At 49.7% G+C, this 13,617-nt stretch overlaps 1 protein-coding gene across 1 annotated transcript in view; it reads left to right on the top strand.

Annotated features, from left to right (window-relative positions):
- Nucleotides 1-9,059, top strand: part of LDLRAD3 (low density lipoprotein receptor class A domain containing 3) — a 168,130-nt gene extending 159,071 nt beyond the window's left edge. Inside the window, exons 4-5 of the mRNA XM_047072034.1 lie at nt 5,460-5,805; nt 7,491-9,059. Of these exons, the coding sequence (XP_046927990.1) occupies nt 5,460-5,805; nt 7,491-7,728 (584 nt within the window). The 3' untranslated portion in view covers nt 7,729-9,059. The remainder of the gene's footprint in view (nt 1-5,459; nt 5,806-7,490) is intronic.
- The last annotated feature ends 4,558 nt before the right edge of the window (nt 9,060-13,617 follow it).

Here is a 13,617-nt window from a genome sequence, read left to right on the forward strand (position 1 = left end):
GGAGGGATGGAAAGGTTCTGTATCTTGTTTGTGGTCGTGGTTATGCAGCTGTTTCACTTTGTTCAACTCTAACTGCACGTTTTGAAAGGGTGCATCTGAGTGTGTGTAAATTATATATACTTCGACCAACCTGACTTTTTAAAATATATAATCTGGAGGAAAGTATACTTTAAAAATAATTTTTTTTTATAAAAGGCACACAGGAGTTGATTTTTCAGGGGAGTGATAAGGAGTCGGCTTGAACAGGGCAGTGAACATTCCAACAGGGACTCTGGACTCCGGGGGTCAGGCTTGGATGCCATTCTCAGGGCGTGGTGAGCCAGTCAGGGGTCTCAAGTGAGGGAACAATGGTGAGGCATGAACCCCGAGGGGTCCGTACGTTACAGGGAGAGAAGGAAGGGAAACCAAGACGTACAGTCAGCGTAGGCAGTGACAAAGTTGGTTGACGGTAGGCATGGTTTTAGAACGGATAATACAATACTAAGAGAAAAAAAGGGGTAAACAAATCTCTCTCACCTCTGCCCTCCATGCTGGGAGCTCCCAGTGTTACCAATTCTATGTGTCCTAGAAACGTTCCACACAGTCTTGCTCCTGGGTGGCTCAGTCGGTTGAACATCTGACTTCGGCTCAGGTCATGATGTCACGGTCCGTGAGTTCGAGCCCCACATCAGGCTCTGTACTGACAGCTCAGAGCCTGGAGCCTGCTTCGGATTCTGTGTCTCCCTTCTCTCTCGGCCCCTTCTCCGCTCACTCTCTGTCTCTGTCTCTCTCTCTTTCTCTCTCTCAAGAATGAAAATTAAAAAAAAAAAAATGTCCCATGCATTTTTTTTAAATGTGTATTTATTTTAGAGACAGAGTGTGAGCAGGGGAGGGGCAGAAAGAGAGGGAGACGCAGAATCCGAAGCAGGCTCCAGGCTCTGAGCTGTCGGCACAGAGTCCGACGAGGGGCTCGAACCCACGAACTGCAAGATCGTGACCTGAGCCGAAGTCGGCCCCTTAACCGACTGAGCCACCCAGGAGCCCCTCCATGCATTCTTTATTGAACTTTGCCTCTTTTCACGTATCAAGATATCTTTCAGATGGTTCCATATCAGTGTATGTAGAGCTGCCCTGATCTTTTCGAGAGGTGTGGTATTGTGTGGATATCACAACTAATGGTTCATTTAGCCCGGCCACAATTGAAAGACATTTAGATCATTTCCGATATGTGTGCTATTACAAATGATGCATCCGTGAACACTCACATTAAAAAGTCATTTCTCATCTGTGTGAGTGTATCTGTCAGATAGACCCTAGAGAGCGGAATGGTTGCACCAAAGAATATGTACGTTTTTATTTTGCTGTGTATTGCGAGCCCTGTCTCCACCTGGGCTGCACCAGTTCACCCTCCCATCAACCGTGCATGGATAATTACACCTGTTTTCCCCAGACCTGGCCAGCAAAATGTGAAATCAGACTTTGCGCTGGCCAGTGTGCTAGGCGAGAAATTGCGTCTCCTGGGAAATCTGATTTGCGTCTGGAGGAAGGAACAGTTTAGAAGCAAAGAGACACCCAGTCACAAGCGCCGGCTGCTTTCGTGCCTCCCTCAGGCCAGACAGCGCCTCTCCGTGAATTAGAAAGGGGCCCTCCTCCTCCGGACACCTGAGTGCCCTCTGCCGGAAGACTGTGGTGATAACCGTACAAATCTGAGATGACTCTGCGGCGGAGACACCCCCTGGCGCTGGGGACAACACAGCCTGCTCTACCCCAGGCATGACGGGAGCTGCTGGCGGTTTTGAGAGCACCGTGGTCTCCGGGTAGTAACCAGATTGCCTGCAATTAATGTAGTGGAAACAGCGGATGCAGGACAGGAATTCCAGCTGACAGCGGAGCAGAGGGCATTGGCTTGAGGGACAGCCAGAATAAATGGAAACTTCATTATCCATGGATTATGCACTTAGAACTCAGGTCCCAGGCAACTCTGATATTAGTAATTTGGCCAGCGAGCTCATTAAGCTCTTAAGAAAAGTGAATCTAGTTAATGAATTAATACAAGATGACATTTTACACACCGAGCAGAAACGAGACCGGGCACCACTGAGTTATGTAACATCATAATTTCTCGAGTGAACGTGATTGCTGCTTCTCGCCTGCCAAAGTGGGCAGATCTGGAGAGAGCCTGCTTTCGGAGACACAAATGAGCCTGCTAAGATCTGCAGTCGTTTCCCATTCATTTTAAAGCGCTCCCTCTTGTGTCCTTAAAACTTCAAGTGGTTACACGCAAGGTAGTGTTTTAAAATCTCTCGACCCGTTTGCTTTCCTGAGGAAAATCCACCTGCTTTCGTGTTTTAGGAGACATATCGCCCTAAAAAGGAGCTCATTCGATTCTTACCCTCTCTTCCATTCTTACTGCCCCACCCCCCCACCCCCCACCCCCCCGCCACACACACACACCCCTGCCAGAGCGAGGCTTCTCCAGCCTCTGCCTCTGGTCCAGAGAAGTTGGTGAGGAGAATGGAAAGAATGTGAACACTCAGAGTTAGCATTATCCACTTGGGGATGATGACAAGTTCTGGGGGTGGATGGTGGTGAGAGTTGCACAGCTATGTGAATGTACTTAGTGCCAGCGAACGATGCCCTTGAAAAGGGTGAGAATGGCAAATTTTATAAGTTACATGCATATTTTACACAATAAAAAAGCAAGAAGAACTGGCATTAACTGAGGGCAAACACTTGCCAGGCACTTTACCTATATATTGTATTTTACCTTCCCAGTAATCCAAGGATTCGGCTACTCTTTTTCCCACCACTGCCACTGCCGCCATTTTAAACATGGAGGCAGCTGGGGCTCATGAAAGTGCAGTCAGTTGCTTCAGCAACAGCCAGAAGTGATGTCCCCAGAGGGGCACCTGGGTGGCTCAGTCGGTTAAGCGTCCAACTTCGGCTCAGGTCATCGTCTCACAGTTCGTGAGTTCAAGCCCCACGTCGGGCTCTGTGCTGACAGCTCAGAGCCTGGAGCCTGCTTCGGATTCTGTGTCTCCCTCTCTGTCTCTGCCCCTCCCCTGCTCAGGTTCTGTCTCTGATGGCCCCAGGATTCAACCCCTCAGCTCTGTGCTTGACATGACAGAATGAAGAAGATATTTTCTTTCAAGCCTGAATTCTGAAACATACACACATAGAAGCCCCCACCCGGCTTTTAGTTATCTAAACTGAGAGCAGACAGTACTCCAGCAGCACCCCAGATGGTCACAGCTAATAAACTCGAGAAAAATCCCAAACTGCCTCCTTCCCTCAACTGTCTGCAGCACACATCTGCATGTTGTCTAGCATGTTACTCGCATCTTTCTGTATAATCACTGAAACAGCGACCTACAGGAACATCGTAGCTTTTCGTTCATGTTTGAGTGTGGCCAGAAAGAAATGAACATAAAGCCTGGAGCTTGAGGAGGAAAATCTTCGTGTGTCTCAGATTAGGATTGTTTGTGGGAATCGAGACATTTATATCAGGAAAGGAGAGAAGGTAGTGTGTTCCCCAGCACATGGTTGTTTTTGTTTTTTGTTTTTTGTTTTTTTAATGTTCATTTTTGAGAGAGAGAGGGAGACACAGAATCCGAAGCAGGCTCCAGGCTCCGAGCCGTCAGCACAGAGCCCGACGTGGAGCTCGAACCCACAAACTGCAAGGTCATGACCTGAGCCGAAGTCGGACGCTTAACCGACTGAGCCCTCCCACCCAGCGTGTGGTTTTTTGATGGAGAAGTATCTGGGTTCTAGGCCTGGACTCTTCTACTTGCATCGTACGTGAACTTAGACAAGTTAAATCACCTCTGAGCCACTCTGCCGTCTGGAAAATAGGAATCATAAAATACTGATAGCACCTGCCTTACCAGGGTGTGTGAATACACGTTTTTTTTTCCGCTGAGCTGAAGGCATTTATTGAGTGCCTGCTCCATGCCCGGCACCATCCCGCACACTGGGGATGCTGTGATGAACAGGACGGGCGTACATCTAGTGACAAGGGATTGGGAACGCTTGGCCCAGCTCCAGGACACAGGGCCCGGGCCACTAGGGTTGCTGCTCCCGCTGCTACTTTACGTCTACGTTTTGGCGCCTGTGGACCCACCAAAACCTCACTGCTTCAGAGGTTGGACGCGCACAGGGGGTGGTCACCAGATTTGCTCACTTGGGCTGTATTTAGACTATTCTTCCAGCTGGGCCACAACAGTGGTAGTTGTGGTTCTTCTGCAGAGACGAGGAGTCCCCAGCTTGAGACACCACTCTGGTTTCCTAGGGCCAGCCTGGACCTTGTCTTGTTGCCACATGTGTTCTGCTGACCGGAAAGCCCCTCACCTGAGTGTGTGAAGCATGGCTTGTTATACACTTGGAAAGGCGGGGTGGGCCACTTGCCGGGGGTAGGACATGTACCAGACCGTTGCTTGCAGACTCTGAGGAAGTGCTTGCAGATTGCCTAGCGAGTCTGGTTAGGGGGCCGCAGGACGAAGCTTTAGGGGCAGGGCTCTGATGTCAGATCACTGGGCTCAGATCAAACACCGCTGTTTTTTCCTAACCCTGTGACCTCATTAGGGGACCCAACCCCTCTGAGCTTCCCTTTCCTCATCTGAAAAAGAAGGCGGTTACAGCATCTAATTCATGGACTTGCTGTGAGGCAAGTAGATGGAATAAAGCATGTGTCTGTATGTCTCGAACACGCACCCCCATAGCACAATGTGTCAGCTGTTCTGAGTGCTCGATCATTATTCACACATTCCATGCTCCCGATTGCCCAGGGGATTGGTCACTCTTACTATCCCCATTTTACAGACGAGAAAATTACAGCACAGAGAGGTTGGCCACTTTCCAAGGGGCACATAGTGAGTTCATTCATTTGTTGAATGAACGAACGAATGAGTTCCAAAGGGCACAGAGGCTGGGACTTGAACCTAGTCTGGCTCCAGGGTGCATGATGTCGGCCTGTGCCGTGCTGGCTGTCTATCTTGAAAGCTCCAGATAGGGCCTGGTGTAAAATAAGCACTCTGCAGACAGAGGGAACCCCAGCCAAACCAACCCCTGTTCCTCGTAGACGTCATACTTCGAATTCCCAGGGGATTTCCAGCCCCGGGCAACCATTCATCTGTTTTCTGTCTCTATAAATTTGCCATTCCTAGACATTACCTATAAATGGAATGATACAGCATGTGTGCGTCTGGCTTCTTTCATCTGGCATAATGGTTTAGAGGTTCACCCGTGGTGTCACATAGCATCAGTCCTTTTTATGGCCAAACAGTATCCCGTCGTGTGGGCATCCCGCATTTTGTTTATCCATTCACCAGTCACTGGACACGATGGGGTGGTTTCCACGTTCCGGCTGTTGCGAATCGTGTTGCTCTGAACGTTTGCGTGCGCTTCCTGGGACTGACTCCGAAGCAGAAGGTGAGCCAGGTTGGTAACCTCCCTCCTCTTTTCTCCCCTCTGGGGTTTCACAGAACCAGGCAGTGGGCAGGTGTTTGTGACCTCAGAGAACCAGCTCGTGTACTACCCCAGCATCACCTACGCCATCATCGGCAGCTCTGTCATCTTCGTGCTGGTGGTGGCCCTGCTGGCCCTGGTCCTGCACCACCAGCGGAAGAGGAACAACCTCATGACGCTTCCGGTGCACCGGCTGCAGCATCCCGTGCTGCTCTCCCGCCTGGTGGTCCTGGACCACCCCCACCACTGCAACGTCACCTACAACGTCAACAACGGCATCCAGTACGTGGCCAGCCAGGCCGAGCAGAACGCGTCGGAAGTGGGCTCCCCGCCCTCCTACTCAGAGGCCCTGCTGGACCAAAGGTGCGTGCTGGGTGGCAGAGCCTGGGGGAGGGAGGTCAGCATGGGGAACGCGGGACAGGCGCACACACCTGGGTTCCGGGTGCCTGCCACGAGCCCGCGCTCAGCAGCAGACGCGACAGCAGTGTCTGGCCTTTACCGGGTCCTGGCAAGACAGTATCATCTCATTTACTCCTCTTTGCAAGCCACTGGGGAGGTTCATTATTTGCCTTAGTTTTACAGACGAGCACACGGAGGCTCTGGGATGTTAAGTTACTTGTCCGAGGACATAGACCTAGGATCCTGGCCAACTCAGCCACACCGATACATGTTCAGACCATGGGGCCTCACCCGCTACTCCAGAACAGCGCCAGTGGCCATATTAGAGGTGGTTCGTACTGTTGAACCAATGAACGAACGGATGAATGAATGAATGAATGAATGAGTTCCTTGCTTGCCTTCATTTATAAAATGAAAGGAGTAGAATAGAGCACTCTCAGGCTTTTTAAAACAACAGGACCCTCATTTCAAATGGAGTTGCACTAGAAAGCCCAACAGAGAAAGTCAAAAAGCAGAATTCTGTATGGAAGCAGGTGGTAGGCCTCCCCACCCTCCCCTCCCTTCTTGGGTGACCTCCAGGGTGTCCCCAAGAACCCATTTGGGAAGTTCACTTTGGCTCTCAGAGTCAAAGAAAGAAGAGTGCTCTCTTCCTCTGAGCCCAGGACTTACCCGGTGCGGCGAGAGGCCTTTTCAAGCTCTTGTGCCCGGGCTGACTGGGCTCCTCTCCCCGCTCCAGTGGCAGCTCTCGTATATTTTAAACTTTGTTTCTCCTTATCATAAAAGATAACCGTCACTTGAGCGGGCTGTGCTTAAGGACGTCGTTGCAAATAAGCGCCCGAGCCCAGGACCTCACTCACCACTCATAACCTCATAACCTCTATAAAGAGGACCCTCCAACGCAGAGTAAAGTTTAAATTGCAGAATCTGGAGTCGGAACACCTGGGTTTCAATCCCAGAACTGCTGCTTACTAGTTATTTGTGGTCCTCTGCAAGTCACTTAATGCCCCCTTGCCTCAGTTTCCTCCCCAGTACAATGGCCTGCCCTTAATGCTCTTGTGAGCACTAAATAAGGTAATGAAGGTAAGACAGGGGGGCACGGTGTCTGACTCCCAGTGAGCACTGCAAAATAGACTCTTCCCTTAAGTTACCACCCTGCAAGCTAGGTGTCATTATTACCCCTTCTGCAGAGCACCGAGCCATTGAGAAGATACCCTCTCGCCCAAGTCCACATCGCCAGTTCTTGACTTTCAGTAAGAACCCCAAATTCTGTGGACCGTCAGAGGTTCAGTCCTGGACCGCAGGGCCCCTCGCTGGTGGAGCCAAGTGTTCCCGCCAGGCCGCCCAGGACAAGGCAAGGGGATGCTTGGCATCCTCGACCCGGGGCCACCCAGAGGATGTGGCTTGGACACCTGCCCATGCAGCACGAGCCAGCCAGAGCACACTGACCTTTGTCCGTTCCCTTGGTCTTGTCGCAGACCAGGGGTCCTCCCAGAGCCCGGAGAGCCGCCCCACCTGGGGGACACATCAGCATCCCACAGACCGGGGGGGGCGGGGAAGGTGGGGCGACCGCCTTGCCTTGGCTCCTGACACGTCGTCCTCCCTCCCCTGTCCCCTGCCTCTCCCGCCCCATCCTGCCTTCTTCTTTGCAGACCCGCGTGGTACGACCTTCCTCCGCCACCCTACTCCTCCGACACTGAGTCTCTGAACCAAGCGGACCTGCCCCCTTACCGCTCGCGCTCCGGGAGTGCCAACAGCGCCAGCTCCCAGGCGGCCAGCAGCCTCCTGAGCGCGGCAGACAGCGGCCACGGCCCGGGGCAGCCCGGCCCCCCGGAGAGCGCCGCGGGGCCCAGGGACTCCGCGCCCAGCCAGGGCACCGCAGAAGTATAAATCTGGCGCTTCCAAAGTCCATGTGGGTTAATCTGCTCTGACTTGGTACCATCCTAACAACTCAGCTCATGGGGAGCTCCTCAGGGTGCCTCGAGGAGGGATTTCGGGTGTCAGCGGTCTCTCCGTCCCCTTCCTACCCCCTCCCCCCACCCCACCCCAGATTTCAGGGATGTTCTTTAGAAGGAGACCTGGTGTTTTTCCGGCCTCTCGGGCGACACGATGTGTTGTGCCATCTTTTCTGGGAGGTCAGTCGTCCTGCGGGGCCCAGGAGCGTGAGCTCACTTGCCACGTCATTGTGTCATTGTTGGAATGTTGCGGACAAGGCAACGTAAGTTTGCAGGCGGCCGGATAAAGCGGCATTTGAGGAGTCCTGGGGAACGCAGCGCTCCTGTGCCGTGTTGGATGTCCAGAAGGGTGGGAGACACCAGCCCGAGTTCCCCGTGGCTGCTACCATATGGCTCCGTGGGAGGTTTGGGTTGGATGATCCTCCAGGAGGCCGTCGTGGATGGCTGCCCTGGGAAGAATCCAGGTGAGCACCAAAGCCTGCCTCACACTCTCCTGCGCGCCGCCCTAGGTTCGGCCGAGGCCGCGGCCAGAGGAAACAGCCATGAGTTACACCCTTCCGCAATCACCAGTGGCCTTTTGGTTCTCCGAGTGACTCTGAACCATTTACTTGATAGATTCAGGCTTTAAAACCTTCCCCAAGAATCCTCGTGTTGAGGGTTTTTCTCTGCAATGTCTGTCATCAGCCTCATCCCGGAACGGGCAGGGGGCCTCTGCCGTGAGTTCGTCCGAGTTCCCAGCTCTTCAAATGCAAGCTGCCAAGAGCCTGGGCCTACTGAGGGCCACAGCCCTTCTCTGGCTTCTGGACCGTCCCCTTCCTGGCTGTGACCTTCCCGGAGCCAAGGGCTGAGGACCCCAACTTGAATTGGCCAAAAATCTGATCTGGTCCTCCGTCCCTGTAAACCACGCCCATCTGTGCCCATCCATGCAACTTTCAACACTAGCTTCCGACGTCACCTTAACACCCAGAAGTCATCTTACCTGTGCGTTTGGACTTGAGGACACTGTGGTTGATGACACACGTGAGAATGTTCAGGACCTCCCACCAGAGCTCCTGGGTCCCTGTGTTGCACACACTCCCCTTCCCAAGGCCCAGATACCAGCGTCCTGACTTAGGATTAGGGCTAGGGTTAGAGTCAGGGTCAGGCTTCTTCTGACTTGCCATAGTTTCTCCTCTAAAAGACGTGGACGGTAGATAATTTGGAGTCAAGATTTGCCATTCGGACTTTTTTTGTTGTTTTTTAATCTCTTAGAAATGCATTTGAAACAGTGTGTTTGTTTTTTCCCTTCTAGTTAAGGGATTATTTATATGTGTATAGGAAAGCCGTCTCTTTGTTTGCTTTTGTTTTTCCTTTAGTGAGGTCCAAAGAAAGATACAAAAAGGAGATCACACCTTTGTCCCGCTGAGCCCTGACACCGGGTCACTGCAGACTGACCTGTGTGCCTGGCGTTCGTGCATTGTTGCACTTTGAGTTATTATTTATCAAGTTCTTGAAGGTTGCAGAAGGAGGGGTGTCTTTCTCCCTCAGTTCAGAGTCTCTGTGTTTCTGCTAGTGTTTCTCTTTCTCCGTGCCCAGCTAGCTGCAGGGCCCACTCCCTGGAGATACAGTGGGTAGAAATGTAGGCGTTATTTGGCAAGAAACCACCCTGATGGGGCACAAAACTGGAACCAGGCGGAACCACTCCAGGCAGCGCTCACCCATTCAGGACTTCTTCCCGCAGCGGAAGAAATTTTCGGTAACCTCTTTGATGCTAATTTAAATGGAGCCTGCAGGAGTGGGGGACGAAGTAGCATTTAGTGATCCTGTTCTGTGGACTTTTTTGGGTTGTTTTTTTTTTAACCATATCCAAAATATGTTACAGGAAAGCTAGCGACTTGGTGATTTCTTTCTTTCTAAGTTAAAGAAAAGGAGGCTAGTCGTTTCTGTCTTTCATTTTTTAAATAACACTTGAGTTATTTTCCAAGTACTCTGATAAAGAAAGAACTTAATGATGGTATCCAGAGTGTGGTAGGAACTCTGGCTGAACATTTCATCTCCTGTGAGTCAGAATGGCTTTATTTCTTCTCCCTTTGATGGGCCCATGCTCCTTTCTGGTATTTTGGAAGTTGTTTAGAAGAAAGGATTCTAATTTTAATTAATTGTGCAGTGAATTAATCTCACTCGCTTTTCTGCTTCCAGGCATCTTAGGAAAAACAAATGGTCTTAGTAGATAAGAAAACCTATTAATGTTGTTGTTTTTTTAAATAAACACAGGGACATTTTTATTATAGATTTGATTTTTTTAATGAATCTTTTTAAAAATATATAAATAGGGCACCAAAGCTACAGGGGTTTTTCCTGTTTTTCCCCCTACTCAAAATGGCAAATAAGTGGCCAGCAATATTTTTTAACTCATTTCCATCCAGAATATTTTTTTATACATTGCCTAAATCTACACCAACCAGGAAACCGTCTCTGTGCTTTTTTCTCAGATGAGAGCAGCGAATTCTTTTTATTTTAGCATTAAAATTAGCGGCACTGTAATTGATAGCTTACCCCCTGATTCAGCCCCTACTCTGAAACTGACGTCTTTTTCAAACATGCAACAAAGTGGTTGATAAATAGTGTGTGATGTTCAGAGTTGATGCAAACTGGAAAGTTTGTGTGTGGTTGCTTTTTGTGTTTTGGTTACGTTTTGGTTTGGGTTTTTGTTTTTGTTTCTTAATTTTTATACTTTTAAATAAACTTGCAGTTTCATTCTTTCTATTGGTGTGAATGGTTCTTAATCCACGTTTCTCCTCCATGGCTATATAACAAGTGCACGGTCACTTCTTTTGGCTTCTGCAGTGAATTTATGCCATAATAAAATGAGAAAAAAGGAAGAGTATAGTGATGGGACCTCAAAATGTGATGTGGTTTATGGATTCCATAGCCCGTGTGGCTAAGGTGCAGAAGTGAAGTCATGGACACCAGTTACTATCATCGGCCCATCAGAAGATGGGCATTAATTGCCATTACTGTGGTGCTGTTTGAGGGAAAAGGGCAAGTGACTGGGACAGCTGTAACAGAGGCTGACCGCATATTCAAGGGCACACCACAGTTCTTGCACAGGTAGGCTGGTTGTTAGTTTTGAACCCCAAATCGCTCAGACTGGCCCTACCAGTGATGGTAACATCTTTGTGCTCTTTTAAAAAATTTTTTTCTTAACATTTATTTATCTTCGAGAGAGAGAGAGAGAGAGAGAGAGGGAGACAGAGTGCAAGTGGAGGAGGGACAGAGAGAGAGGGAGACACAGAACCCAAAGCAGGCTTCAGGCTCTGAGCTGTCAGCACAGAGCCCAACGCAGGGCTCAAACCCACGAACTGCTGAAGTCAAGACGCTTACCTGACTGAGCCACCCAGGCGCCCCATCTTTGTGCTTATCTAAGTCTCATTGTGGAACCCTGCATTGATTGATTCTGCAGGGACAGTTTCCATGAGAAGTCAGGATGTCCAGGAGATCACCACCACCCAGGAACAGGAGTAACCCTGGCCTTGGCCATGATTGAAATCCACATGGATTTCTAAACACAGAATGTACAGAACCAAGCTTCAGATCACATATTGGCCCCCCCAGGTGTCTCAAAAAGAAGACTAGGCTATCAGACAGTGATATCCCAAATATACGCCAGGCCATGTCCTGCCCCACGTGATCTAGAGTAGACCTTCCCAAGCAGTGTGCTCCAAAGATTTGTCAAGTTACTAACTCCTTCATCTCTCCGAGCACCATTGCTTATGGGTGCCAGGATGAAGAAATGATCGAGAAGCACTAAAATCTAGAGCAAAGAGCAGGAAGCTTGTGTGTGTAGGGCCAGATCACTAAATATTTCTGGCTCTGCATCCGTATGGTCTTTGTAGGAATGACAAAAGCAGCCATAGACAACAAATAAGCAAATGGACATGGCTGTGTTCTGGGAAAACGATTTATGAAAATAGGTGGCTGGCTGGCTTTGGTCCACGGGCTGGAGTTTCCCAACCCCTGATATAAAAGAACATTCCCACGCTGGGCTCATGGGTCCAAAGCACTGTAGAAAAGAAACAGTATGTTCATGGCCTGGAATGTTAGAGTCCCCCAAATGGAACCAATCTTTAAAGAATTTTTTTTTTCAACATTTATTTATTTTTGGGACAGAGAGAGACAGAGCATGAACGGGGGAGGGGCAGAGAGAGGGAGACACAGAATCGGAAACGGGCTCCAGGCTCTGAGCCATCAGCCCAGAGCCTGATGCGGGGCTCGAACTCACGGACCGCGAGATCGTGACCTGGCTGAAGTCGGACGCTTAACCGACTGCGCCACCCAGGCGCCCCTGAACCAATCTTTAAAAAATGTAAAAAGAGGAGAACTTATGAGGCAGATAATTCAAGGACCTGTGAAATTAGTGTTAATTGACCCTGTAGGCTCTTTTCCAGTGAATAAGAAAATACGGGATTAAGGTGAGTAGAGGCTTTCCCAATGAGGTCGGGGTGAAGGCAGGGGTCCTGGTCAAAAAACGACTCTCTCTAGGGATTCTCTAACATGATCAGCTGACACAACCGTCTGTCTTTTAGAGAAAAGTCCACGAGAACAAGAAGTATTGTCCGTATTCGCTACTTAGCTTGCCGCCCTGAGGCAGGGCAGTAGATTCAAAGGGAAAACTATAAAATAGAAGGGGCTTCAGATGACTTCAGTGGAGGTGTGGTAAGTGCATCCCGTGAGACCTTAGGAAGAACGTCAATGAGAAAATATGCTGACTTGGGTAAGATCACGGGGTCACCTCCAGTAACCCCCAAGTGATAGAAATCCAATTCAGAGCAAGCTTAATTGTGTTACATTTTAGAAGATACGTTAGTTAATGTAACTAAGTCCAAGGGTGTGGAACTGTTGGTTTCAGGCAGGGCTGGATCTGGTAACTCAACAGCTGTAATTAAGAATCAGTTTCTCCCTCTCAACTTCTGAACCCTGCTTTGCCCAGAATTGGCAGGCATCATGGCTTTACGTGAAAATTAGGGTCCTAGATGATCCAAGTTCGAAATCTCAGAAGAAGAGATACTGTTTCTCCTAGAGTCTATAGAAATTCCCTTAAGTGGAGTTATGATTGGTTATCCTTGGTTGGTCGTATGGCCACTAACGTGGGTGGAAATCAGTCTCTTGGTTTATAGCCCTGCCAGAATTATGTGAAACAGGAAAGGGATGATTCCCATACAGAAGGGGCTGGTAGTAAACAAAATACCAATATGTCTACTGTGAGCCTCACCAAGGAATGGGACCCACAACTGGCTGACACAGTTTCTAGTACACGTAAGAAAATGCCTGTAACTACAAGCTTCAGGCAACATAGGAGCAGAGGTGGGTTTACAGTGAAAATTTCAGAACACAGCAGCCTTTCTCTAAACGTAGGAGGCAAGGTCAGCATCAAGCTACAGGTATATTGGGCTTGGGTTAGGTGTGCTTTCTATGAGATGTTCTTCTGGAGTGGGTCACACAGATACAGCCATGTAGGAGGGATTCTTCCCTAAAGAAGCCTGAGCGGTCTCATGGGCTCCAGAACTGTCCCCAGACCACTGGAAGTACAGAAATGGTGCAATTACCCTACCCAAGACTCCACAACTTGCACAGGATTTTTAAGTTGATGGGTCAGAGATAACATCCCCATTTTCCACCCTTGTTATGCGCCACAAAGACTCGGACTCCACTACACGTGCTGGTAACTGGGCGTTCCAAATTAATCCTTTTATGTGCCTCCCTAAGAGCGAGGATGCATCACATCTGGAGAACCACAGCTTGGACATTCTGGGACAGCTGGTGTTGCCGGAGCCGAGGGGCTGGA

This window comes from Lynx rufus, unplaced genomic scaffold (assembly GCF_022079265.1).
Source record: "Lynx rufus isolate CCGP_SWC_20201006 ecotype Redwood Valley unplaced genomic scaffold, mLynRuf1.p SCAF_9, whole genome shotgun sequence".
NCBI lineage: Eukaryota > Metazoa > Chordata > Mammalia > Carnivora > Felidae > Lynx > Lynx rufus.